Here is a 27,875-nt window from a genome sequence, read left to right on the forward strand (position 1 = left end):
AGATGATGAGATGGATTCTCAGTTTCAATTGCACCAAAGCATCAGACAGCAGGGAAACAAAATAAAAATCTACAGGTGCTGGAAATCCAAGCAACACACACAAAACTCATCAGACCAGGCAGCATCTATGGAAAAGAATACAGTCGATGTTTTGGGCTGCGATCCTTCAGCAAGAAGTTGGGTGGATGATTTTTCCAGGAAGCATTCATAGTATGCTCACTATGGTATAATTAGTCAGAATATGTCTGTCATAGGTGGTGTGGCAGCAGCCTCAGCCCTTGCTTTTGTACAATAGTTATGTAAGAAAAGACTGCAGGGTAGATGAAAACGTCTGTGGTACAGGAAGCCATTCGAGTTTAGAGAATGAAAAGGAATGCAAAAATAAGAAGAAATAGTATTGTTCAGGTCATAAAAACATTCCATAGGGCCATGATCTGTGTGGCCTGCCTGGGGCCTGGATTCAGGACATTTCTTTGAGGCTGAAGAGGAACTTGCAAACAGAGAGGAAAGATCCAATTATCAAGGCCCACATAGATGGAATAAAGAAGTAGGTTTTACCAAAGTAATATAAATATGTAGACTGAAATTTAAAAGTATAACTACAAGGGTAATAATCTCTGGATTATTACCTGAGTCACCTTCAAATTGATTTTGTAAAGGAATCGAATGCATGAAATCAAGGGATGAAAAATCATGCTGAGATAGAAGATCAGCCATAATTCTCAATGTATGACAGAAAAAGCTCAAAGGACCAGACAGTATACTCCTATTATTTAAGTTCTTTTGTCTATGGTTCTGATCAGGATGTTGAGAAATCAGAGTATTTTCAATCTCTGTAATAGATTGGGAAACTACTATGAAAGGTATGACAGTAAACAAGCAATGGCTAACATTTAAAGAATTCACACATAATTTATGAATAAAATCTGTCCTTTTAGGGTAAAAACAACAAGACAAAAATGGTCCAACTGTGACTATTAGAAGAAGTTAAATATATTAGATCAAAGGAAAAAGAGCGCAACAATGCCAAAAAAAAAGCAGTAATACTACAAATTGGGCGCATTTATGAATTCAACAGAGGATGCACAGCTCTGGTAAAGAAAGGGAAAATATAATGCAGGACAAGACCAGAGATTATATACGGTCTTACTAAAATCTGTATAAGCAATGTATAGTGCCCTGCCTTCACAATGACTTTGGACTTTATTTCTAGAAGATTTAAGTGCACTTTTGTAATTATTTAGGGTCCTGGTGACTCTGCATCTGGAAAACTGTATGTGTTCATCTGCCTACCTACAGGATATACTTGTGATGGAGAGAGTGCAGTGAAGGTTCACCAGAGAGATCCCTCAGATGCTGGGTTTGTCCTGCAAGAAGAGATTAAGCAAAATGGCTTAGTTTCGAAGAACGAGCAGTGATCCCATTAAAACATATAAATTTCTTGCAGGGCTTTTGTAATTGAAAGCTGATATTCTGCAAATCTCTTCCAGCATCATCCAAACAGCTGAAAATAGCTGAATAAATCAAAAATATGAACCCTGAGTTTGAGCCCCTTAAAATATGCCCCACCCGATGCTGTAATTATTCCACCACTTCTCAACTCCCACCAAAAAGCCAGAATGGAAAACATAAGCTTCTGATCTGTGAACAAAATGTGAAAAATCAACAGTTGGTGTATCTGATATTGAGAAGCCTAACCACTACATTTCCCAAAAGTAAATATTTTCCAGCAAAAAACCTTTCTGATTTGATAAATCCTGTTTATCTTATTGCTTTTTCTCACTTATATATTCACCAGATGGCGCTGCATTGTGTGCTGGGAAAGAACATGTTAATAGTTACTGTATGCTCTGCCAAGGACCACTGGAGTAAGTATGCCTGATCAAAACAAGCTTACTCCATTAATTGGTACTCACTTCATCATACTGCACTTTAATTTCTAATCAATCTTAAACTATTAAATTTCTCGGTTAACTCCAAGCACAAACTATGATGACAAGAGAGCAGGTGACAAGTGTGACTGCTAACTATCAAACAGATTTATTTGCTGGTCTGAAAGTTACTGTGTTCAACTACATAGTTCTCCTCACTTCAAAGCATGTCATTTGGAAACAATCTATTCTTATGCATCAGTGCTGGGATCAATTAGTAACAGTGGAAAACTAAATTCCTTGCAAGAGTGTTTCCTGATTTGTAGTAATTTTTTTTCCTTTGGCAAGATGAACTTGTCCGTAGGAACCAATGGAGCTGCACAGAATATGCAATGCACACTTTCAAAGTAATTACACGGTCAACTTTCAGTGTGATTTCAGGATGAGCATAAGGTGCAATGAAAGAAAAAAACAGGCTGGCAGTACTGTGTTGCTGAGGCTACAGACATCAAGCACCCTTAGGGTTGATATGATTCTTCTGATCCCTCAACTTAACGAAAAAGCCATGTGTAACACCATGGCTGCACAAAGTGAAGGCTCCTGTGAACAAATTCAATTATTCAGTTTTGCTCTGCCATCCCAAGAGTGTTCAAAAGGGGGAAGTACATGTTCTTATATCACATGACTTCAGGAAATAGCAAAACCCCTTACAGCGAATAAGGATTTTATTTTAAGTGGACGGTATTTTGTTGGAAGTGCAACAGCTAACTGGCATGTACACAACAGCAAGAGGGGAAATATTTATTTTGAAAATTATTCTGGTTGAGGGATAATTGATTTGGACTACTTGGGAAACACTGCTCTTCCTTCAGAAATGGGACCTTTTTCATTTACCTCAGTCTGCCATTTTACTTGAGACAACAATTCTGAAGAGTACAACATTCTCTCAGCACAATACAGTATCAACCAAAGGTTATGAAGTTAAACTTTTCAAAGGCAGGGGATGCAGATAGGGGAAGATATCTTTTTTTTTAATGAAAGGGATAGATTTGCCTTAGTTACTGTTAATGTTCCATTTTCAAATGCATCCGTTGATGCACTTGGCAAATCTTGGAAGAATTTTTTCCTTGGCATTCATCCATTTTGGAGTTCTTATCCATTAGTATAAAACTGTATTGATTCATACAGTAAGAAGAAAGATGAAGAGTCTTAGTACAAGCAGTAGTTCCTTTAGCTTGATGGCTATTTTGCCTTTCATTTACATAACTTTAACACAGACACTCTGAACTAGCTGCTAGCAGTTCATCTGATTTTCTATCCTTATAACACAGTGGGGTGAGGGGTGGTGAAGAACCTTGGATAAATGGAACATTAAGCCTGCACCCCTTGCTATTGTAGTGCAGCTGTTGATGCCTTTGTTATTGCAGTCTACAGACATTCTTAGCATAAAGCAATTTTGCCAAAATAACCACTGAATTAATGTCAATAATAGTCCTGCTATTATAATTATAATGCTATTATAATTAATGCTGCCATCTGGTATGTTTATTTCTTATCCTTCTCATAAGTAAAAGAATGACATTAATGTGTATGTAACAGAATGTTGAAAATTAAGGTTAGAAAACGTTGTTAGCAAGGAAACACTAAATTCTAGAACTTGAAAATGAACAGGAGCCAGAAATGCTGAATTCTTTCTTTTGGATCCATGCACTGCTTCCTATGGCCTCCTTATAGCACAAAACCAATCACCTGCTTTCAGCATTCTCTCTGCTCTGCCCAATCATTGCACCCAAGTAGGATGAAACTTACCAAGTGTCCTTCTATGGCCACTCAACTGTCCTACTGCTAAAAAAGACATCCAGAGCAGTCTATTTGCCTGTATTTTTCAAGACACTTTCTTATTGTGGAAGATTTCATTAATATTCTGGTTTTAATGGAAGCTCAGCTTCAGGGTGAGATCACATACTAATCTATAATTTCTATCACCTGAACCAAGGTAGAATTGTGGTCTTAAGTCTGGCTTAAGGTTGGTGGTAGCAATTTCTGATGGAAAGGTGAGATGTTTATTGACATTTGCAAGCATTTTCCAGTTACAGGTAATGTTCATCTGTCCTGTTTCTGGCTTAAGAGGGAGATTAGCTGGTCTTTTTGCTCCCTCCTGGACAAATGCTGCAGGTGTCAGAGCGTTAGTCATCCCAGGGGTCAAGGAGTTGGTTACTATTTTGTTGGACTTGATTGCAACTGCCAGACTCTTTGAGTCCTGGTTGTGATGCCATGTGTATATGCCTTGTGTGAAGCTGGTTTTCCAGCTTGCCAGGATAGCTTGAGGGTTGCTGGAATTGGGCAGAGGATACAAGTTGGGTCCTCACCGAAACACCAGTGAAGGTTTTTATGAGAGGGAAACACATCATATATAGCTCTGATGAGAAAATTAAGTCTGTTTGCTTCTATCTCCCTTATGTCCTTCCAGCTGACTTTGCTCCTATCAATACTTTCCCACTGCATCCATCCGATTCCCCTGCTTAACCAGGGAGACAGCGTTTGCACTCTGCCTGACTCTTCTTGTCACTGTACTTCCTCAACAATCATCTTCCTTTACTCTGGAATTGTGGCCTTGTGCCAGACCAAAGCCACCCCTGCCCTGTGGGACTTGCTCCACAATGTCTCTATGCCTAAGGACTGCTGTTGTTTGCTGCACTGCACCAAGTGGAGTCCATTTCTGTCCAGTTGATAAGGACCATGCAGCGTTACTGATGGTCTGGTCACGAGAGTCTTTGAGTGTCATCTGTACATGCATCTTAGCAAATTTGAATTCCTCTGTAACATGGTCTTGTTGATGTTATCCAGGCTGTTGCTAATTTAGTTGCTGCAGCTGCTCTTTGTCCATCAGGCTGGCCTCTGGACCATGAAATATAGGAGAAGCAGGCTATTCGGCCCATCGAATCTGCTCCACCATTCAATCATGGGCTGATCCAATTCATCCAGTCAACCCCACTCCCCTGCCTTCTCCCCATACCGCTTGCGGCCCTGGTTAATCAAGAACTGATCTATCTCTGCCTTAAGTACACACAATGGCTTGGCCTCCACAGCTGCTTGTAGCAACAAATTCCACAGATTTACTAAAGTAATTTCTCAGCATCTCTGTTCTAAATGGATGTCCTTCAATCCTGAAGTAGTCCCCTCTTGTCCTGGACTTCCCTACCATGAGAAATAACTTTGCCATATCTAATCTGTTCAGGCCTTTTAACAATTGGAATGTTTCTATGAGATCCCTCCTCATTCTCCTGAACTCCAGGGAATACAGCCCAAGAGCTGCCAGATGTTCCTCATATGGTAACCATTTCATTTCTGGAATCATTCTCATGAATCTTCTCTGAATCCTCTCCAGTATCAGTATATCTATTCTAAAATAAGGAGACCAAAACTGCACACAATACTCTAAGTATGGTCTCACGAGTGCCTTATAGAGCCTCAACATCACATCTTTGCTCTTATATTCAAAACATCTAGAAATGAATGCTAACATTGCATCTGCCTTCTTCACCACCAACTCAACCTGGAGGTTAACCTTTAGGCTATCCTGCACAAGGACTTCCAAGTCCCTTTGCATCTCTGTATTTTGAATTCTCTCCCCATCTAAATAATAGTCTGCCCGTTTACTTCTTCCACCAAGGTGAATGACACTTTCCAACATTGTATTTCATTTGCCACTTTTTTGCCCATTCACCTAAACTATCTAAGTCTCTCTGCAGGCACTCTGTTTCCTCAACACTACCCGCTCCTCCACTTATCTTTGAATCATCGGCAAATTTAGCCACAAATCCATTAATCCCATAGTCCAAATCATTGACATACATCAAAAAAAAGCTGTGCTCATAACACCAAACCCATTGGTAGAACTCCATTGGTAACCGGCAGCCAATCAAAATAGGATCCTTTTATTTTCACTCTCTGTTTTCTGCCGATCAGCCGATGCTCACCCATGCTAGTAACCCCTGTAATTCATTGGGCTCTTATCTTGGTAAGCAGCCTCATGTGCGGCACCTTGTCAAAGGCCTTCTGAAAATCCAAGTACACCACATTTAATACATTTCCTTTGTCTGCCCAGCTTGTAATTTCCTCAAAAAATTGCAGTCGGTTTTTGGAAGAGGACAGCGAGGCTTGAGAGGAAGTGCAGCGGCGGCCATTTTCAAATTGTCCAATTGCTTCTCAGATCGGAGTTCTGAGAGGCGGGACTGCGCAGGCGCGTGAAGGAGGCCCGGGAAGGAGGGAAGATATATAAAGAACGCAGCCTTAAGAAGCGGGCAGCTTCGTTTGCGGGCAGCGGAGTGAGCTGGGCGCAGAGTGTAGGCTTGGGCTCAGAGGGCTTAGGCGGAAGAGGGCACAGTAGGCTTATCTTTTAGTTCTTGTATTTTTAGTTATTTGGGAGGTATGAGTGTGAGGGCAGCTTGTTGTTCTCGGTGTCGGATGTGGGAGATCCTGGAGTCTCCGAGCCTCCCGGACGTCCACATCTGCGCCAGGTGCGCCGAACTGCAGCTCCTGAGGGACCGAGTTAGGGAACTGGAGCTGCAGCTCGATGACCTTCGCCTGGTCAGGGAGAGTGAGGGGGTGATAGAGAGGAGTTACAGGCAGGTGGTCACTCCGGGACCACAGGAGGTAGATAGGTGGGTTACAGTCAGGAAGGGGAAGAGGCAGGTACTAGAGAGTACCCCAGTGGCTGTACCCCTTGACAATAAGTACTCATGTTTGAGTACTGTTGGGGGGGACAGCCTACCTGGTGGGAGTGACAGTGGCCGAGCCTCCGGCACAGAGGACGGCCCTGTAGCTCAGAAGGGTAGGGTTAGAAGAAAGAGGTCCATAGTAATAGGGGACTCAATAGTCAGGGGCTCAGACAGGCGTTTCTGTGGAGGTGACCGGGAGTCCCGGATGGTAATTTGCCTCCCTGGTGCCAGGGTTCGGGACGTTTCTGATCGCGTCCAAGATATCCTGAAGTGGGAGGGTGAAGAGCCAGAGGTCGTGGTACATGTAGGTACCAATGACATAGGAAGGAAAGGGGAAGAGGTCCTGAAACGAGAGTATAGGGAGTTAGGAAGGCAGTTAAGAAGAAGGACCGCAAAGGTAGTAATCTCGGGATTACTGCCTGTGCCACGCGACAGTGAGAGTAGGAATAGAATTAGGTGGAGGATGAATGCGTGGCTGTGGGATTGGAGCAGGGGGCAGGGATTCAAGTTTCTGGATCATTGGGACCTCTTCTGGGGCAGGAGTGACCTGTTCAAGAAGGACGGGTTACACTTGAATCGTGGGGGGACCAATATCCTAGCGGGGAGGTTTGCTAGGGCTACAGGGCGGACTTTAAACTAGTAAGATGGGGGGGCGGGAGACTATTTGAGGAGACTATGGGAGAGGAGGCTAGTTCACCAGTGGAGCAAGTAAATAGACAGTGTGTGAGGGAGGAAAGGCAGGTGATGGAGAAGGGATGCACTCAGCCCGAAGATGTAGGGGAGAAGAAAGAAAAGGATAATAAATTTGAATGCATTGTTAGGGATGGAAAGAGAGGAGGAGATGGAGAGTATCTTAAATGTATCTATTTTAATGCTAGGAGCATTGTAAGAAAGGTGGATGAGCTTAAAGCGTGGATTGATACCTGGAATTATGATGTTGTAGCTATTAGTGAAACATGGTTGCAGGAAGGGTGTGATTGGCAACTAAATATTCCTGGATTCAGTTGCTTCAGGTGTGTTAGAGTAGGAGGGGCCAGAGGAGGAGGTGTTGCATTGCTTGTCTGAGAAAATCTTATGGCGGTGCTTTGGAAGGATAGATTAGAGAGCTCCTCTAGGGAGGCCATTTGGGTGGAATTGAAGAATGGGAAAGGTGCAGTAACACTGATAGGAGTGTATTATAGGCCACCTAATGGGGCGCGTGAGTTGGAAGAGCAAATGTGTAAGGAGATAGCAGATATTTGTAGTAAACACAAGGTGGTGATTGTGGGAGATTTTAATTTTCCACACGTAGACTGGGAAGCTCATTCTGTAAAAGGGCTGGATGGTTTAGAGTTTGTGAAATGTGTGCAGGATAGTTTTTTGCAACAATACATAGAAGTACCGACTAGAGATGGGGCAGTGTTGGATCTCCTGTTAGGGAATGCGATAGGTCAGCTGACAGATGTATGTGTTGGGGAGCACTTCGGGTCCAGTGATCACAATAGCATTAGCTTCAATATAATTATGGAGAAGGACAGGACTGGACCTAGAGTTGAGATTTTTGATTGGAGAAAGGCTAACTTTGAGGAGATGCGAAGGGATTTAGAGAGAGTGGATTAGGTCAAGTTGTTTTATGGGAAGGATGTAATAGAGAAATGGAGGTCATTTAAGGGTGAAATTATGAGGGTACAGAATCTTTATGTTCCTGTTAGGGTGAAAGGAAAGGTTAAAGGTTTGAGAGCACCATGGTTTTCAAGGGATATTAGAAATTTGGTTCAGAAAAAGAGGGATGTCTACAATAGATATAGGCAGCATGGAGTAAAGGAATTGCTCGAGGAATATAAAGAATGTAAAAGGAATCTTAAGAAAGAGATTAGAAAAGCTAAAAGAAGATACGAGGTTGGTTTGGCAAATAAGGTGAAAGTAAATCCGAAAGGTTTCTACAGTTATATTAAAAGCAAGAGGATAGTGAGGGATAAAATTGGCCCCTTAGAGAATCAGAGTGGTCAGCTATGTGTGGAACTGAAGGAGATGGGAGAGATTTTGAATGATTTCTTCTCTTCGGTATTCACTAAGGAGAAGGATATTGAATTGTCTAAGGTATGGGAAACAAGTAAGGAAGTTATGGAACCTATGACAATTAAAGAGGTGGAGGTACTGGCGCTTTTAAGAAATTTAAAATCTCCGGATAAATCTCCGGGTCCTGACAGGATATTCCCCAGGACCTTGAGGGAAGTTTGTGTAGAAATAGCAGGAGCTCTGACGGAGATCTTTAATATGTCATTAGAAACGGGGATTGTGCCGGAGGATTGGCGTATTGCTCATGTGGTTCCATTGTTTAAAAAGGGTTCTAGAAGGAAGCCTAGCAATTATAGACCTGTCAGTTTGACATCAGTGGTGGGTAAATTAATGGAAAGTATTCTTAGAGATAGTATTTATAATTATCTGGATAGACGGGATCTGATTAGAAGTAGCCAGCATGGATTTGTGCGTGGAAGGTCATGTTTGACAAACCTTATTGAATTTTTTTGAAGAAGTTACGAGGAATGTTGACGAGGGTAAGGCAGTGGATGTAGTCTATATGGACTTCAGCAAAGCCTTTGACAAAGTTCCACATGGAAGGTTAGTTAAGAAGGTTCAGTCGTTAGGTATTAATGCTGGAGTAATAAAATGGATTCAACAGTGGCTAGATGGGAGATGCCAGAGAGTAGTGGTGGATAATTGTTTATCGGGATGGAGGCCGGTGACTAGCGGGGTGCCTCAGGGATCTGTTTTGGGCCCAATGTTGTTTGTAATATATATAAATGATCTGGATGATGGGGTGGTAAATTGGATTAGTAAGTATGCCGATGATACTAAGGTAGGAGGTGTTGTGGATAATGAGGTGGATTTTCAAAGCTTGCAGGGAGATTTATGCCGGTTAGAAGAATGGGCTGAACGTTGGCAGATGTAGTTTAATGCTGAGAAGTGTGAGGTTCTACATTTTGGCAGGAATAATCCAAATAGAACATACAGAGTAAATGGTAGGGCATTGAGGAATGCAGAGGAACAGAGAGATCTAGGAATAACTGTGCAAAGTTCCCTGAAAGTGGAGTCTCATGTAGATAGGGTGGTGAAGAGGGCTTTTGGAACGCTGGCCTTTATAAATCAAAGCATTGAGTACAGAAGTTGGGATGTAATGCTAAAGTTGTACAAGGCATTGGTAAGGCCAAATTTGGAATATTGTGTGCAGTTCTGGTCACCGAATTATAGGAAAGATACCAATAAATTAGAGAGAGTGCAGAGACGATTTACTAGGATGTTACCTGGGTTTCAGCAATTAAGTTACAGAGAAAGGTTGAACAAGTTAGGTCTCTATTCATTGGAGCGTAGAAGGTTGAGGGGGGATTTGATCGAGGTATTTAAAATTTTGAGAGGGATAGATAGAGTTGACGTGAACAGGCTGTTTCCATTGAGAGTAGGGGAGATTCAAACGAGAGGACATGATTTGCGAGTTAGGGGGCAGAAGTTTAAGGGAAACACGAGGGGGTATTTCTTTACTCAGAGTGTGATAGCTGTGTGGAATGAGCTTCCTGTAGAAGTAGTAGAGGCCAGTTCAGTTGTGTCATTTAAGGTAAAATTGGATAGGTATATGGACAGGAAAGGAGTGGAGGGTTATGGGCTGAGTGCGGGTAGGTGGGACTAGGTGAGATTAAGGGTTCGGCACGGACTAGGAGGGCCAAGATGGCCTGTTTCCGTGCTGTGATTGTTATATGGTTATATGGTTAGTCAGGCAGGATTTTCCTTTCAGGAAACCATGCTGGCTTTGGCCTATCTTGTCATGTGCCTCCAGGTACTCCATAATCTCATCCCCAACAATCGATTCCAACAACTTCCCAACCACTGATGTCAGGCTAACAGGTCTATAGTTTCCTTTCTGCTGCCTCCTACCCTTCTTAAATAGCAGAGTAACATTTTCAATTTTCCAGTCATCTGGTATAATTCATGAATCAATCGATTCTTGAAGGATCATTGTTAATGCCTCCACAATCTCCCCAGCTACTTTCTTCAGAACCCAAGGGTGCATTCCATCAGGTCCAGGAGAATAATCTGCCCTCAAACCATTAAGCTTCCTGAGCACTTTCTCAGGCTTAATTTTCACTGCACATACTTCACTTCCTTGACGCATTCATTTCCTCTGCCATCTCTGCATCTCTCATTGCCATATCTGCAGCATCATTTTTATTGGCCCTCAACTCTCTTTTTACCCTTTACATACTTAAAAAAGCTTTTAGTATCTGCTTTGATATTAGTCACCAGCTTCCTCTCATAATTCATCCTTTCCTTCCAAATGACCTTCTTAGTTTCCTTCTGCAAGTTTTTAAAGGTTCCCCAATACTCTATCTTCCCACTAGCTCTGGCTTCCTTGTATGCCCTCTCTTTTGCTTTTACTTTGGCTCTGACTTCACTTGTCAGCCACTGTAATGTCCTTCTTCCATTCGAAAATTTCTTCTTATTTGGAATATATCTGTCTTGCAATTCCCTCATTTTTTGCAGAAACTCCACCCATTGCTACTCTGCGGTCCTTCCTGCTAGTGTCTCTTTCCAGCCAACCTTGGCCGGTTCCCCTCTCATGCTATTGTAATTTCCTTTATTCCATTGAAATACTGACACATTGGAATTTACTTTCTTCTTCTCAAATTTCAAAGTGAACTCGATCATATTGTGATCACTGTTCCCTAAGGGTTCCTTAACCTTAAGCTCTACCCAAGCTTTTGACAGGCTGTTCAGACACTGTTGGAATTGGGTCATCACTGATGAAAATTTTTTTGCTTTTCAGCATTTCCTTGACAATGGAGATACTTTGTGACTTGCTGGATCCGATTTTCATTCTAGCCCACTTAATGTTTTCGCTTAGTATATGCTGCAGTAGTGGTCAACCTTGCTACTTTGTCCATGTACACCTTAATGGGGGAAGACAAAGTCCAGCACTTATTCCTTCAGCAGTTACCACATATCTTGAAGTCCTGATACTGACCTCCATGATCAGGGTAGATATAGTGCAACTTGCCATACTGCCTACTTCCAGTCTCTGCCATGTTGTGGTAAAATCTGCAGTTTTGAAGCACAATTATGGATCTTCAATGTACAATGCCACCAGTGTTATGATATGCTCTGGTATCTGGAAGAAATCAAATGCTTCCCAGAGGAGTGCATGGGAAATTGAGCTGAATGCATTGGTGAGGTCCAGAAAGATCACATAGAGATTTCTTTTGTCCTTCCTAGCTACTTGGATCTGGTGCCATATCATGCTTGTAAGTTCCAAACAACTGGGGAACACTGGAATTCCTGCTTTTTGTACAGATGAATCAACATGCTTGTTTCTCTCCAGGTAGTCTCTGTGCTATTAGTGAAGAAGATTTTCCCCTCAATGTTCAGAAGGTGGATTGGTTGAAACTGACTGTTGTTTTCTCCATCCTTTTCTTTTGGAATCAGGACACTACCAGCCCTTTGCCACACTTTGGGTATTATTCACCTCTGCCACACTACCCTTATGAGTCTCCAGAGAAACCACAAGACCTCCAGTGTGATCTTATAAAGCCAATATGGTACTTCATTATGCCCAGGAGCAGAAACTGCTGTTGCCTGTTGGACTGCCTTCTCCACTTCTCTCCATTCTGGAGGGTCAGCATCCAGGTGATAGGTGGGGGCTGTATTGGTTGGATGTCTGATGGAATGATCATATGTTCCTGCTTTTTCAAGTCAGTGTGAATCTTTTCCAGGTATTCTTCCAGTTCCTGCTTTGATGTCTCCAAAGTTTCACTTTTTTCTGGTGTGAAGAGATGTTTAATGAACTTAAAAGGGTCTTTGTGGAACTGTGTCCTTGTTAGTTCTTTTTTTCTATGCAGCTTCCTTAAATCCTCTGCTCTTCACAACTTTGTCAGCTGGCTCTTGATGTCTGCTTGAAGTTAGTGGAGACCATCCCTCTCACTACCTGGAGGTTTCTTTCTGTTTCCCTAGCTGTCTCCTTTCTCGAACCAGTCACTCAATCTCATGCTACGTCCTGGACGTTATTGGTGGTGATGCTGTCTTTCCACGCTTCTTTGAGTTGACTCCAAACCATTCTTCCCTGTAGATGTAGATGATGTCTCCCATTGCATCCAACTTCTTTTCTGTTGTTCCTTTTAATTGCTTCACAATTTTCATCAGGTCTTTGCTGATGGTTCTCCACTCTTATCAGCAGTTTTGAGTCACTTCACAAGCAGTCTGTGCACTTTGATCTTTCTCTCCTTAGGAGGTGTTGGTGGTTGGGTGAGTCCCTCAGCTGGGATTTCTGTGGTATTCTCCTCAATGATAGGGGTGCTGATGCTCTGAGAACTTTGGCTTGTATCTGGTCTCTGCATTTCACTCAAGTTAGTTGATTGACTTTGCAAGAAGTACTGGTTAATGTAAGGCCCTTTCCCTGCTCCCTCAAACACCCTTTCCTCTCTTGATGGATCTTCAACCCCTTTTCAGATGTTATTATCTCCCATCCACAGATTCACACCCAACACTTGTGTCCTACTACTGCTTCTGGTATTTTAATGGTCTCTGTATTCATGGTAGATTATGTTCCTAGGTCTGTAGCCATGTTATCATTCATTGAGTCACCTTGCAGGCTCTAGGGGTACCTTCCTTTGTTGCCTTTTCAAAGCCATTATTGGGTGTCTCCAATATGCTGAAACAGCATTGAGGACTGCCAACATGGGTTCCTAGCCCATGACAGCCCCACTAGACTCTATTCCCTCCTGTCAGCTGTCTTTCTACGCTGTCATAATGTCTTTCCCTTGTCCTCAGCTGCCCTTTCACAGTCGTCTCTAGACAGGCCCAGTTAATCAAAATCAAAAAACACAGGATAAGATGTTCACATCCACCTGAAAAGACATGGTCATTCAGGTACAACTGCAAGTTTCTAGCTTCTTCTCCTCAGTCCTCTGATTCTCACCCCTTCTCTTCTAACCTGCACATTTCATTGCACTGGTTCCACTCACAAAGAGGAGAAAATCTGCCGATGCCGGAAACCCAAGCAACACGCAAAATGCTGGAAGAACTCAGCAGGCTAGGCAGCGTCTGTGGAAAAGAGTAAACAGTTGACGTTTCAGGCCGAGAGCCACCAGCATTTTGTGTATGTTGCTCTGGTTCCCCTCTTCCTTTGCTTTCTTCCATGGTCCATTACCCTCTCTTATTTGACTCCTTCTTCTTCAGTCCCCTTCTACTATCAACTCCCAACTTCTCACTTCATCACCCCCTCCCTCACCCACCTACTTTCCCTTTCACCTGCCAGCTTGTACTCCTCACCACCCCCACCCCTGACACACACATTCTTATTCCAGCTTTCCGTTCCCTTCCTTTCCAGACCTGATGAAGGGTCTTGACCCGAAATGTCAATACTGTTTATTCCCAGTGTAGATGCTGCCTGACCTGCTGAGTTCCTCCAGCTTTTTGTGTGTTACTCAAGATTTCCAGCACCTGAAGAATCTCTTGTGTTTATATAACCATGATAATTGCGTCGTTTTCAGCATGTTCACAAACTTAGTTCTGCTTTTGATACACCGATAACCAGTCCTTCATCCTAGGAATTCCTGCTGACACGACGTCAACTTTCATTTCAAGGGAAGCAGACTTCAAGTCAGTTGCACTTGGCAAACAACTGATTTAGCTGTTCACAGTACAGCATAGGAAGAGACCTTTGGTTGACAATGTCTGTGCCAATTTAAACTATTCCCATCTACTTGCACTGATTCTGTATCCCTCCATTCTGTGCCTGTTCACCTGTCTGTCTAAACACCTCTTAAACGTTGCTATTGTATCTGCTTCCACCACTCCCTTCGCAGCCCATTAGTTGAGTGATTAACGTCACTCAATTTCACTTGCCCCATCACTAAACTGTTCCCACAACCAAAGGATTCTCTTTCAAGGACTCTTCATCTCATGTTCTCCACACTTACTGGTTATTTATTTATTATTATTATTTCTTTCTTATTTATTCACACTTATTGAATGTCCAAATGGGTGTGTTTTTTCACTGATTCCGTCATGGTTATTACTCTGTAGATTTATTGAGTACATCCTCAAGAAAATGAATCTCAGGGTTGTATATTGTGACATACAGTTACTTTGATAATCAGTTAACTTTGAACTTTTCACTTCTTTGCAATGAAGATTAAGATAATCCATTTAGCTGCTTCTGCTGCAATCTCCACTCTCCCTCTTCAACTAAACCCCTAAGTTTAATTCACCTCTACTGAAAATCCCAAACCTGTAACTCTCCCTTCACTCTCCAAACTCACTTCATCCAATAAAACTACCTCAGGCTTCCACTACCATACTTCAGTTAAAATGATGACAGTTGCATTTCTTGGAGGCTCTAATGGCTGATGACACAGGCCCATTAGATTCTCAGTAGCTGCCGTTGAACTAAAGGTGAGCCAACAGTAACCATGTACTTAACTAATATGAAGTTCAAGTTCAAAATTTTAATCATGGGAGTTTTCAGACATTCTTATTTGCACCTTTCAGTTCCCAGCTCCACCACAACGCACAAGATTTCCTCAGCCAACCATTTTAGCCTAATGCTCAGCTCCTTTGCATTTTCCATGATCTCCTGGACTAGATGCATCAATGTTTTATTGTTGTTGATGAAATGTGTGGCAAACCTATCTGCATTTGAGGAAAGGAAAGGATTTAATTAAATCCAACCAATATTCAAATCTTCTCCCATTGAGAATATCCACCAATCTCTATAGTAGATTGACCAGTTTTTTTAACCACTGAAAATGTGTCATTTTTTACAAATCCATCTGTTTCCGGTCAAGTATGGCTGAAAATGGAATTTCCAAAATATATTGCATCACCATGGTTAAAATATTCGGATTAATAATAACATGTACCATTGCCAAAACACAGAGAGGAATTCCTAAAAGCAGCCAGCTTAAGCATAGAGCACAGAGAATGAAATGTGCTGTTGCCATGGTTATGACAGAAAGGATGTTTGAGTTTCAAAGCTGAAGATTTTGCTGGCAATACAGCAATGTTCTGCTTCATATTAATTAAACACATGTTTACTGTTTGTTCAAGCTCAATATACACCGACTGGGCATGAATGCATGCTTAAAATAACACTGCAGGAGGAAGACAAGTGGATTAAAGCCATGTGGACCTCTGATACTCTATCCCAAGTACAAACTTCGTTTTTATTAACAGCTTCAGGGCTTATGCCAGCCAGTTTTCTCCCTCAGGAGACTTGGAAAGCTTATCTCACAGGAACACCTTTTTATGTGCTTAGCGTGGAGAGGTACATGGAAAATAGTTCATTTTATTCTGTTCTTATTGCCAGCAGTAATGGATCATATACTCTGGTTCTAACACGAAGAAGAAAAAAGTGTCACAGATGGAAGGGGTGAAGATGAACTCTCCATTCCAGTTCATCATTGACCTCAGCAGTTGGGAGGACTTTGGTGTAGGCCAACTGTCAGAGTTGTGCAGAAGGGAGGAAATTAAAGTACCAGTGTCAGTTTAATCCCAACACTGGGTCAACAGACAAAACCATTCCTGACATTTCAGCTTGTAAGACCAAAATGAGCTGAGAGAACAGTGATTTTGGGGAAAAAATGTCCAATCTGACTCAGTAAGTGAATGTAATAAGTTTAATTTACTAAATTCAGATTATAATTATATATTAAACAATCTCATTTAATCTGGATGGTAGTGTAGCAGTTTAGTGTAACTATATTACGCGCTAGCGACCTGGATTCAATTCCCACTGCTGTCTGTAAAGAGTTTGTACATTCTCTCCATGACCCCGTGGGTTTCCTCTGGGTGCTCGGGGTTCCTTCCACAGTCCAAAGTCATACAGGTTTTGTAGGTTAATTGGTCACATGGGTGTAATTGGATGAAGTGGGTTCATGGGCTGGAAGGGCCTGTTACTAAGCTGTATATCTAAATAAAAATTAAAAAGAACAAAATTATATGTTATAATTTAATTAAGTCATATAACTTAATTGACTGGTCAAACTAATGGATTGAGTCAGGAGGGCACAATAAATCATCAGTTTGCAGCTGACAAACCATCTCACAAATAGAGTGGTGTGCTTTTATATTTAACAAAGTTCAAATAAAGTGAATATTTTATTTTAATGCAGGGAACTGAATGCTGATTTTAGCCAGAGGTCACTCCAGGATTGATCAGTGGACAAGTCTAGAGGAAGAAGCATGGGCCACTTATATCTTATAGCTAGACAGAACACGATTTTGACCCAGTTTTCCAACAGGAGAAACTTCAGCAAAGATTTTGCTACCACCATTCTGCATGAAGGCTGGAGAAGCTATTTCTAGCAAGATTATTTCTGATAGAGGCAGAGATTACTGGCTAATATTGCTGCTGGTATAGAAAGTGCACGTGTACAGAAGATACTGGGTATGCATAATGGCATCAAACAGGACGGAATGTTCAATTCATATCATTTGAATAAAATTCTACCGTGTATTTATTTAAGATTTGGTAACACTGATAGCTTTAGCATTGAAACAAGCCCAAACTGGAAGAGAATCTGCTTTGGCAATAATTATACAGACTGACCTTCCCTGAGTTACTGTTGAATATTTTCCTTCCACCAGGTAGATGTCTCATTTAACTTTTCACCTTTATAACTTGTTCCCAACTAACCAACTACCCCTCCTTGAGATCAATATTCTCAGGATTTCACAACACTTACTCTGATCATTCTATCCTCCCAATTATTTGCATCCCAAGCCTGAAAGTGTAATTCTTTCTTTCCCTTTTCTCCTACCTTCCTCTTTCAGTTCTGCATCTCCACACCGGTTCCCCAAGCCAAGCATCTCCTCAATACCCCCCTCACAAATCCCATTACTTTCACCACAATACCCAGTCACTTCAGCACCACTCAGATCTTAATCTTTACTCTGCTGCACTTCCTGAAAGTAAAAAAGGCTTGAATATTCGCCTGAAACAGAACTAAGAAAACTACATCCAAAGCTAGCCTAAACAGCCAACTTCAGGACTCAGTTAAAGAAAATGACAGAACAATTGAGTTTGTCATAATGGAATATCACAATTAGGCAATGTAAGTTTGAGATCACGGTTCTAAAGAAGTGACAAATGTACAAGATACTCGTAAATGACAGGACAAGTTAAAAAGCATAAAGAAGCTTGGGCTTTGGAAATAGAGCCAAAAAATACAAGAGCATGATGAAACTTTATAAAACACTGGTTTGATTACAACTAATGGATTATGTCCAGTTGTGGGCAACATACTTTAAGGGATGGTACAGAAAAGATGTACTGAAAAGATTCCAGGGATTTGAGACTTCAGTTACATGGACAGAGGCAAAATGGTACTGGGCTTTAAAGGCAAGATGGTCCTGGCAACATTTTGTAGGTAGCTCACAAAACTACTGCTAGGCTTAGGTGAGATCAGGCTTGGGTGAGGTAGATTGTCTTGTACGTTACTCTCTCTGTGCTCTTATTTGTTTATTCCTCATCTCCCAGATAAACACACCTTCACCAAGCGCACCAAGCTACAGCTCCTGAGAGAACGTATTAAGGAACTGGAGCTGCAGCTTGACGACCTTTGACTCATATGGCAGAATGAGGAGGCGACAGACAGAAGCTACAAGGAGGTAGTTACGCCTAGCTTGCAGCAGACATATAACTGGGTGGCTGTCAGGAGAAAGATGGAGAAATGCACAGCCAGTGCAGTGTACACCTGTGGTCATTCCCTTCAATAATACGTATATAACTTTAGATATTGAGGAGGATGAGCTACCGAAGGGAGCCACAATGACTGGGTCTCTGGCACTGAGTCTGGTGTTGTGGCTCAAATGAGCAGAGAGGTGAAGAGGACTGCAGTGTTGCCAGGAGATTCCTTAGTCAGAGGAACAGAGATGAGGTTCTGTGGGCATGATAGGACACCCAGATAGTATGCTGCCTCCTTGATGCCAGGAACAGGGATGTCTTGGATGTGTCCATGGCATTCTCAAGGGCAAGGGTAACCAGCTAGAAATCTTGGGCACATATTGGTACCAATGACATAAGTAGACAAAGTGAGTAGGTTCTGAAGAGAGATTTTGGGGAGGTAGGTAGAAAGCTGAGAAACAGGGCCTCCAGGATAGTTATCTATGGTTTGCTGCCTGTGCCACATGCCAACGTCAATAAGCACATGATGATTTGGCGGGTGAAAGCATGGCTGAGGAACTGGTGCATTGGGTAGAGGTTCAGATTTATGGATTATTGGGCTCTCTTCTGGGGAAGATATGTCCTGTATGATTGGGGCAGGTTACACCTGAAACTGACGGGGTCCAATATCCTTGCAAACAGGTTGGCTGGAGTTGTTCGGGTGGGTTTAAACTAATTTAGCAGGGGGATGGGAACTGGAGTGATAGTGTTGGAGATGAGGTTTACAAACAGAGGCAATGTATAGCGAGATTCCTAGCAAGAAGAAGTTGATGATAGGGCAAAATGCAGTCAACAAGATGAGCTGCAATGTAAAAGGTGGATGAAATTGAAAAAAGTGAATACAGGGCTAAAGGTGTTATATTTGAATGTACAGAATGAAGACAATGAACTTGTAGCACAGTTACAGACCAGCAATTATGATATTGTAGGCATCATTAAATCATGGCTGAAAGAAGATTAGACCTTAAGACCATAAAATATAGGAGCAGAAGTAGGCTATTCAGCCCATCAAGTCTGCTCCACCATTCAATTATGAGCTGATTCAATTCTTCCAGTCATCCACACTCTTCTGCCTTCTCCCCACACTCTTTGATGCCCTGGCTAGTTAAGAATCTATCTCTGCCTTAAATGCACACAATGACTCGGCCACCACAGCCACTAGTAGCAACAAATTCCACAGATTTACCACAATCTGACAGAAGTAATTTCTCAGTATTCCTGTTCTAAATGGACATCTTTCAATCCTGAAGTCTTGTCCTAGACTCCCCTACCATGGGAAATAAGTTTGTCATATGTAAGCTGTCCAGGTCTTTTCACATTCAGAATGTTTCTATGAGACCCCCCTCATTATCTTGAACTCCAGGGAATACAGCCCAAGAGCTGCCAGACATTCTTCATATGGTAACCTTTCTATTCCTGGAATCATTCTCGTGAATCTTCTCTGAACCCTCTCTAATATCAGTATATCCTTTGTAAAATAAGGTGCCCCAAACTGCACACAATACTCCAAGTGCAATCTCACAACTGCCTTATAGAGCTTCAACATCACATCCCTGCTCCTATATTCTATACCTCTAGAAATGAATGCTAACATTGCATTTGCTTTCTTCACCACTGACTCAACCTGGAGGTTAAACTTTAGGGTATCCTGCACAAGGACTCCCAAGTTCTTTTGCATCTCTGCATTTTGAATTCTCTCCCCATCTAAATAATAGTCTGCCTGTTTACTTCTTCCACCAAAGTGCACCAAACACTACCCACTCCTCCACCTATCTTTGAATCATCAGCAAATTTAGCCACAAATCCATTAATCCCATAGTCCAAATTATTGACATATATTGTAAAAAGCAGCGGTCCCAATACTGACCCCTGTGGAACTCTACTGGTAACCAGCAGCCAGCCAGAATAGGATCGCTTTATTGCCACTTTCTGTTTTCTGCCGATCAGCCAGTGCTTCACCCATGCTAATAACTTCCCTGTACTTTCATGGGCTCTTATCTTGCTAAGCAGCCTCATGTGCAGCACCTTTTCAAAGGCCTTCTGAAAATCCAAGTACACAATGTCTAATGCATCTCCTTTGTCTACCCTGCTTGTAATTTCCTCAAAAAATTGCAGTAGGTTAGTCAGGCAGGGTTCTTCTTTCAGGAAACCATGCTGGCTTTGGCCTATCTTGTTATGTACCTCCAGGTACTCTATAATCTCATCCCCAACAATTGATTCCAACAACTTCCCAACCATTGATGTCAGGGTAACAGGTCTATAGTTTCCTTTCTGCTGCTTCCCACCTTTCTTAAATAGTGGAGTAACATTTAATGTCCAAGGATTCACATTCAATCGAAAGGATGGCAGGAAGACAAGAGTGGGGTAGCATAAAAAATGAAATTTCAATCTTTAGAAAGAGGTGACATAAGAGTTGGAAGGTGTTGAATCATTGTGGATAGAGCTAAGGAACTGCAAGGTTAAAAAGACCCTGATGGGAGATAAATACAGACCCTCAAACAGTAGTAAGGATGTGCTTACAAGTTACATTCTGAGACAGAAAGAGCAAAGTTACAAAAGCCATGTGGGATTTCAATATGCAGGTAGAATGGGATAATCAGGTTGGTGCAAAATTCCAAAAGGGGAAATTTCTAGAATGCCTACGAAATGGCATTTTAAGAGCAGCTCACTAGAGGATCAGCTATTCTAGATTGGGTGTTGTGCAATGAACCGGAATTGATTAGGTGGTTTAAGATAAAAAAAAATCCTTAGGGGCATGTGATCATAATATGATTGAATTCACCCTGAAATTTAAGAAGCAGCAGCTAAAGTCAGATGTATCACTATTACTGTGGAGTAAAGGAAATTACAGAGGCATGAGAGAGGAGTTGGCCAGAATTGATTGGAAAAGAACACTGGCAGGGATGATGGGAGAGCAGCAATGGCTGGAATTTCCAGAAGCAATTTGGAAAGCACAGGATATATTCATCACAAGGAAGAAGAAGCATTCTGAAGGCAAGCTGACACAACCATGGCTACAAAGGCAAGTCAAAGCCAACATAAAAGCAAAAAAGAGGGCATATAATACAGCAAAAATTAGAGGGAAGTTAGGGGATTGTGAAGATTTTAAATACCAACAGAAGGCAGCTAAAGTCTTCAGTAAGAAGGTAAAGGTGGTATATGAAAGTAAGCTAACCACTAATATTAAAGAGGATACATAAAATGTAAAAGGGAGTGAAGAGTGGATATCCGACTGTTGGAAAACAATGCTGGAGAGGTAGTAATGAGGGACAAGGAAATGGCAGCTGAACTGATAAGTATTTTGCATCAGGCTTCATTGTGAAAGACACTTGCAGTATGGTGGCTTCGGGTACTTGGAGGCACGTAATGAAATAGACCATAGTCAGCATGGTTTCCTCAAGGGGAAATCTTGCCTGACAAATCTGTTAGAATTCTTTGAAGAAGTAACAAGCAGGATAGACAAAGGAGAATCGGTTGATGTTGTGTACTTGGATTTTCAGAAGGCCTTTGACAAGGTGTCACACAAGAGGCTGTTTAACAAGCTATGAGCCCACAGTATTACAGGAAAGATTCAAGCATGGAGAAAACTGTGGCTGATTGACAGGAGACAATGAGTGGGAATAAAGGGATCCTTTTCTGGTTGGCTGCTGGTGACTAGTGGTGTTCCACAGGGGTCTGTATTAGGACTGATCCTTTATACATTATATGTCAATGATTTGGATGATGGAATTGAAGGCTTTGCTGCAAAGTTTGCAGATGATATGAAGATGGGTAGATTTGAGGAAATAGGGAGGCTACACAAGGACTTGGACAGATTAAGAGAATGGTTAGATGGAATGGAGGATGGAATACAGTGTAGGGAAGTGTATAGTCATGCACTTTGGCCAAAGAAATGAAAGGGTTGACTATTTTCTTATTGGAGAAATAAAAACCAAAAAACTGAGGTGCAAAGGGATTTGGGAGTCCTTGTGCAGGATTCCTTAATGGTTAATTTGCAGGTTGAGTCTGGTAAGGAAGGCAAATGTGATGTTAGCATTCATTTCAAGAGGACTAGAATATAAAAGGGTGTAATATTGAAACTTTATAAAACACTGATGAGGTCTCACTTGAGTATTGTGAACAGGTTTGGGCCCCTTATCTTGGAAAGGATGTACTGAAACGGGAGAGGTTTCAAAGGAGGTTCATGAAAATTATTCTAGGTTAAAGGGAATATAAAGGGCTTCTTCACACAGATTGGTGGGAGTGTGGAATGAGCTGCCAGATAAAAGAGTGAGCCAGGTAAATGCAGGCTCACTTTTAACATTTAAGAAAAACTTGGACAGGTACATGGATGAGAGGGGTATGGAGGGATATGGGCCAGGTGCAGGTCAGTGGGACTAGGTAGAAAAATGGTTTGGCACAGCCAAGAAGGGCCAAAAGGCCTGTTTCTGTGTTGTAGTGTTCTATGGTTCTATGGATTGAATGGCTTGTCATATGAAGAGCGCCTGATGGCTTTGGGCCTGTATTCATTGGAACTTAGAAGAGTGATGGGTAACCTAATTGAAATCTAATGCATGGTGAAAGGCTTTAATAGAATATATGTGGAAAGGATGTTTCCTATGGTGGGAGCGCCTAAGACCAGAGGACGCAGCCTCAAGATAGAGGGATGCCCTTTCAGAACGAAGATGAGTAATTTCTTTAGACAGAGTGCTGAATCTGTGAAATGTGTTGCTACAAGCAGCTGTTAAGGACAAGTCTTTAAGTATATTTAAGGCAGCGATTGATAGATTCTTGATTGGTCAGGGCATGAAGGGATACAGGCTGGGGATGGGGAGGCAGGAGAATGGGGTTGAGAGGAATAATGGATCAGGCATGATGAAATAGCACAGCAGACTCAATGGGAGAAATGGTCCAATTCTGCTTCTTTATCTTAGTCTTATATACTTCTGAACTACAATCATTGGGATCCACAGTCTGGAATTTCCCTTTAAGAAATTTACCTCTACTGCTAGAGACTGTCTTTTTATCATTGGTGAGATTGCTCTGCTAAAGAAAGGGGAGTCTGCCTTTTTCTTGCTGGTGAGATTGTTCTGCTACAGAGGTGAGACTGCCTCTTCATTGCTGGTGAGATCGCTCTGCTACCGAGAGAGGGAACGTTGCCCAGGTTTTTTGTGTTTTGGATGTGGACTTGGACTGTTAAATTTTTTCCAGTCTTATGGTTTTTCTTAATTCTGTGTTTTTTGCCCAATATTCATTGTTTTGTAGCATGCAGGGGAGGAGGATTTGAGAGTCGTTATGCCTGCTGTGCTGTTCTTTCTTGGTTTTGTGGCTGAGAAGAAGAATTTCAGAGTTATATACTTTGATAATAAACGAACCTTTGAAACTTTGAACTGTTTAAATGAACTAGTGATTTTACGATCTCCTGATAGATTTGGTGAACTTGATTCACAAGAATGCAGCTACAGCCATCATCGAGTTGGCCAATTAAAGTGTTGAGGCCCGAGAGCAGTAACCCAATCGGTGTTTAGTTCCACTACCCTGTGCCGATTAAAACGACGAGCCAGATTAAAGCATTGACTTCATGAGCAGAATTCAATGATCCCACTCACCCGTCCAACAAGCTCTTTGACCCCCTACCATCAGGGGGTAGGTACTACAGCATTAAGACTAGAACTGTTAGGATGGAAAACAGCTTCTTCCCCCAAACTATAAGACTACTGAACTCCCTGCCATGCCCAGGTCTCATCACTTCTGAAACACCAGTAGCATTATACTATTTACTTTTTAACGTAAAAAGTCATAAATGCATCTTATGTGTTAATTTGTTTATGGTAATATTTTATGTGCTGTATGTGTGAGTTATATGTACTGTGTTGTGAATCTTAGTCTGGAGGAACATTGCTTCATTTGACGGTAAACATGTATATGGTTGAATGGCCATAAACTGAATTTGAATTTGAAAGCTAACTGATGTTCAGTCTTATTACTTCGCACCAATTAAAGCAGCGAAGCCTGAGAGGGGAAAATGAACCAGTGTTTCGCCCACTTCTCCGTGTCAGCCAAGTGCCCCCACCTGAGCTCGTCCCATCTGTCTCCCTCTCTTCTTGCTACTACCATAGGGTGGTAGTTTGGTCTTTGCTGTGTGTGGCTTTTCGTGGACTCTATTATGTTTCTTTGTTTTGTGGCTGCCTGCAAGAAGATGAATCTCAAGATTGTATATGGTATACATACTTTGATAATAAACTTACTTTGAACTTTGGGTCTGGATTAGCTGAGATCGTTCAAAATTAAGAAGAGTACGGATAGAAATAAGCATTTTCTATTATTAGAGATCTCAAGAGCCCAGGGGACAGAGAAAAATAATGAAACTTGCAAAAGAATGAAAAGTGACACGAGGAAAATCTGCCTTACATCATAAGTGATTAAAACATGAAGTGTATTGTTGGGTAATATTGGAGACAAAATTAATTGTAGAGTTCATAAGGGAAGTGAATAAGTTTGTGGAAGGAAAGAACTTGTAGGGAATGTTAGGAGAGTATTGGGGTCTAGCTAGATCATCTTTTCTTAGAGCCTGAATGGTGTACTTCCAGGTGCAAGTATTCCATGACTGCTTGTGCTGAATGTTCTTATTCTGCTAGAGATAACATATTGTAGAAGTGTTTGCAATTTAAACTCAAATCACCCAAAAAATGTCTGTGACTAATACAGCAAATTCCAATTTTGTGTGTATCTCACAGATCAGTGCTGATGTTGCAAGCTACAGAATGATTTGAAGAAATTGCTATAATTCAGCTTTGGCCTTGCTAAACCTACAGACAGAGATGATAAACCACAGCTGCCAATGTTTGCTCACTATGTTTTCACAGATGAAACTCTGAAAAACAAATTACTTATTTAATAGTGCTAGAAGCAAAAAAACCCATGTTGTTGACACCAAGATTCCACTTAACCAAATATGTCACTGTATCATGGCATAAAGCTTTAGGTGCTGCAGTGATGTAGTGATGGGTTAAATTGTAGGTCTTACTGCACCCTTGAAACACATCTGCAGAATTATTCCATGGATTGCATTATCCATCGTGAACTTCAAGTATGCAAGGATTTGAAATCTCAAAATACTGCAAAATCCATCCAAAATGTTGTTAATTTTTTCTTTCAAAATGGGATTTAGAAAAATTGTTGATTCAGAAAGTTCAATGAAATGGAACTTGAAAAAAAACCTACCACTCTCTCTCTCTATTGCATTGTGAAGTGAATATCTACCAATAAAGGTAAAAAAAAAGACTTGTGGAACAATTGGAGCCTTTCAATATTTTCCATTAAGATGATGCAGTGATCACAACTTTAAGATGAACAATTGGCGCATGATCTAAAGTTTTTCACTGATATTTTGAGATATTTTCAAACTGTCAAAGTTGAATATCATTTTAACAGTAGGATTATATCTGGCCTTACTTAAACATTTTCACTCTGTTACAAGTTAAAATTTCTACAACATTCAAAGTAAATTTATTATCCAAGTATGTGTATTTCCCTATATAGTACCCCGAGTTTCATTTTTCTGCAGGTATTCACAACAGAGCAAAGAAATACAATAGAATCAAGGAAAAAAAAACTAAAATCTGCATCACAAAGACTGCCAAACAACCATCATGTAAAAGACACTGCAAACAAAAAGATAAAATAAAGTAAGCAAATAAATAAATAAATAAATAAATAGATAGATAGATAGATAGATAGATAGATAGATAGATAGATAGATAGATAGATAGATAGCACTGAAAACATGAGTTGTAGAGCCCTGGACAGTGAATCCATAGGATGTGGTATCAGTTCAGTGTTGACATGAGTGATGTTATCCATGCCGGTTCAAAAGTCTGATGGTTGAGGGGTAATAACTGTTCCTGACTCTGGTGGTTGGGACCTAAGGCTACTGTACCTCCTTCCTGATGACAGTAGCAAGAAGAGAGCATGACCAGCATGGTGAAGGTCCTTGATGATGGATGCTGCTTTCATGTGGATATACTCCTTGTAGATATGCTCAATAGTTGGGTGGCTTTTTCCTGTGATCAGCTGGTCTGTATCTAACACATTTTGTACAAAGAGGCACAGTGTCAAGAGATTTGAGTCACTTTCTTCTTTAAGAGCAGGGATAAACACATTGTCAGTAGAAGATCACATATGGGAGGAATACAAGCAAGTCACAAGATCAAGCTAGCTTTCATGCCAGGCTTGAAGCCTAGCAGAAGGAGAGATCCTATTTGTCCTTTCTTGTAAAACAGTTCATCAATGGTGCTATCAAAACTGAGGTTACAGCATCATCATCTTCTTCTTAGGGAGATACAAAGCTGAAAATAACTTACTTCCACTCTGGATTTGTGAGTTCTCAGGTGACTAATGAAATTAATGTAGGAAAAGCAGACACTTTCACAGATGGGGCAGATAGTTGTTGCTGGGGCAGGCAGATGAGTAGTTTGTAAGGTGCTTCCACCACTTATGTTGTGTCTATGTGTGCAAGGCCTCAAGGGTCTAAATATCCACTTTCAGATTCAGATTAATTTAATTATTTATCACACATACTTCAAAACAGGCAGTGAAATATATTGTTTGCATTAACAAACAACACAACCTAAGGATGTGGTGGGGGCAGCACCTCACACTCCGACAGCATCATAGCATGCCCAAATTGCTCACTATATTTACACAGAACTCAACAAACAACAAAATAACAACAGCAAACAAGCCCCAAAATAGTCAGATATTTTGTTGTTAATCAGGGTAACATCTGCTAGAGAGTAAAATCTGCCAATTCAGCACCTTCGAAGTGCCAAAGGTGCCAGATTATCAGTCTGAAATCCTTACAAATCAACATCTGATCAAGCTCCTTTGCACCCCTTGTAGGCACATTAACCATAATTCCAAAGGATGGTTGCTTAAGGATAAGTAAAAATTCATTTATCAAAGATGATTATCTTGAGGTTCTTGAATTTTTATGTATTATCTACATCGCCAAAGGCCAACACATTTGCCGCCCCCTGTGTGAAAATATCATGATGTATCTATTTACTGAACTCTTGGTAATACTTTGAAACAACTAGTGTTTAATATGCAGTTCTGTCTCAATTGAATTAAATGATGGTTAATGGAGTAGACTCGCAGAAGTCAGAAATAGGCTGGAACAGAAGCTCAACCATAACCATGGAAGAAACCTCACCTGCCGTTTCATCTCAGAGTAGACCTTCTCAGAATTCAGCTCGACTTGTCTCTTGAATTCCTCTAGAGCTGCATCTGCCTTCTGTGCTTGGAACTTCTGCAAATCGGTCACCCGTGTCAGTTGATCTTCTTTTTCACTACAACAGTATAAGTGTTTTAATATACTACTCAAATGAACCTTTAGTTTAACAAGATAAAAACCACCATTAAATCTATTCAAAAGCGTTGTGTCATGCTGGATTCACACTGCACATGGAATATCTCTAGAGGCCTTCCCTTTAGACTAGCAATGAACCCAAGTCCCATTATCTTTTATGATGGTTGTTGATGATCCCATAGCTTTATTTGAACAAGAGCTGGATGGTATTCTAGGTTTGTTAGTCAATGAGTCCTTTAATT

The 27,875-nt window shown here is 41.2% G+C and overlaps 1 protein-coding gene across 4 annotated transcripts in view; it reads right to left on the reverse strand.

The window, feature by feature from the left end:
* Positions 1-27,875, reverse strand: part of cep112 (centrosomal protein 112) — a 526,403-nt gene that overhangs the window by 210,196 nt on the left and 288,332 nt on the right. For all 4 annotated transcript variants that reach the window (XM_059948278.1, XM_059948276.1, XM_059948277.1 and 1 more), the window contains exon 18: positions 27,478-27,613. In XM_059948278.1, the coding sequence (XP_059804261.1) occupies positions 27,478-27,613 (136 nt within the window). The remainder of the gene's footprint in view (positions 1-27,477; positions 27,614-27,875) is intronic.

The sequence above is a fragment of the Hypanus sabinus genome, chromosome 23 (genome assembly GCF_030144855.1).
Source record: "Hypanus sabinus isolate sHypSab1 chromosome 23, sHypSab1.hap1, whole genome shotgun sequence".
Taxonomy (NCBI): domain Eukaryota; kingdom Metazoa; phylum Chordata; class Chondrichthyes; order Myliobatiformes; family Dasyatidae; genus Hypanus; species Hypanus sabinus.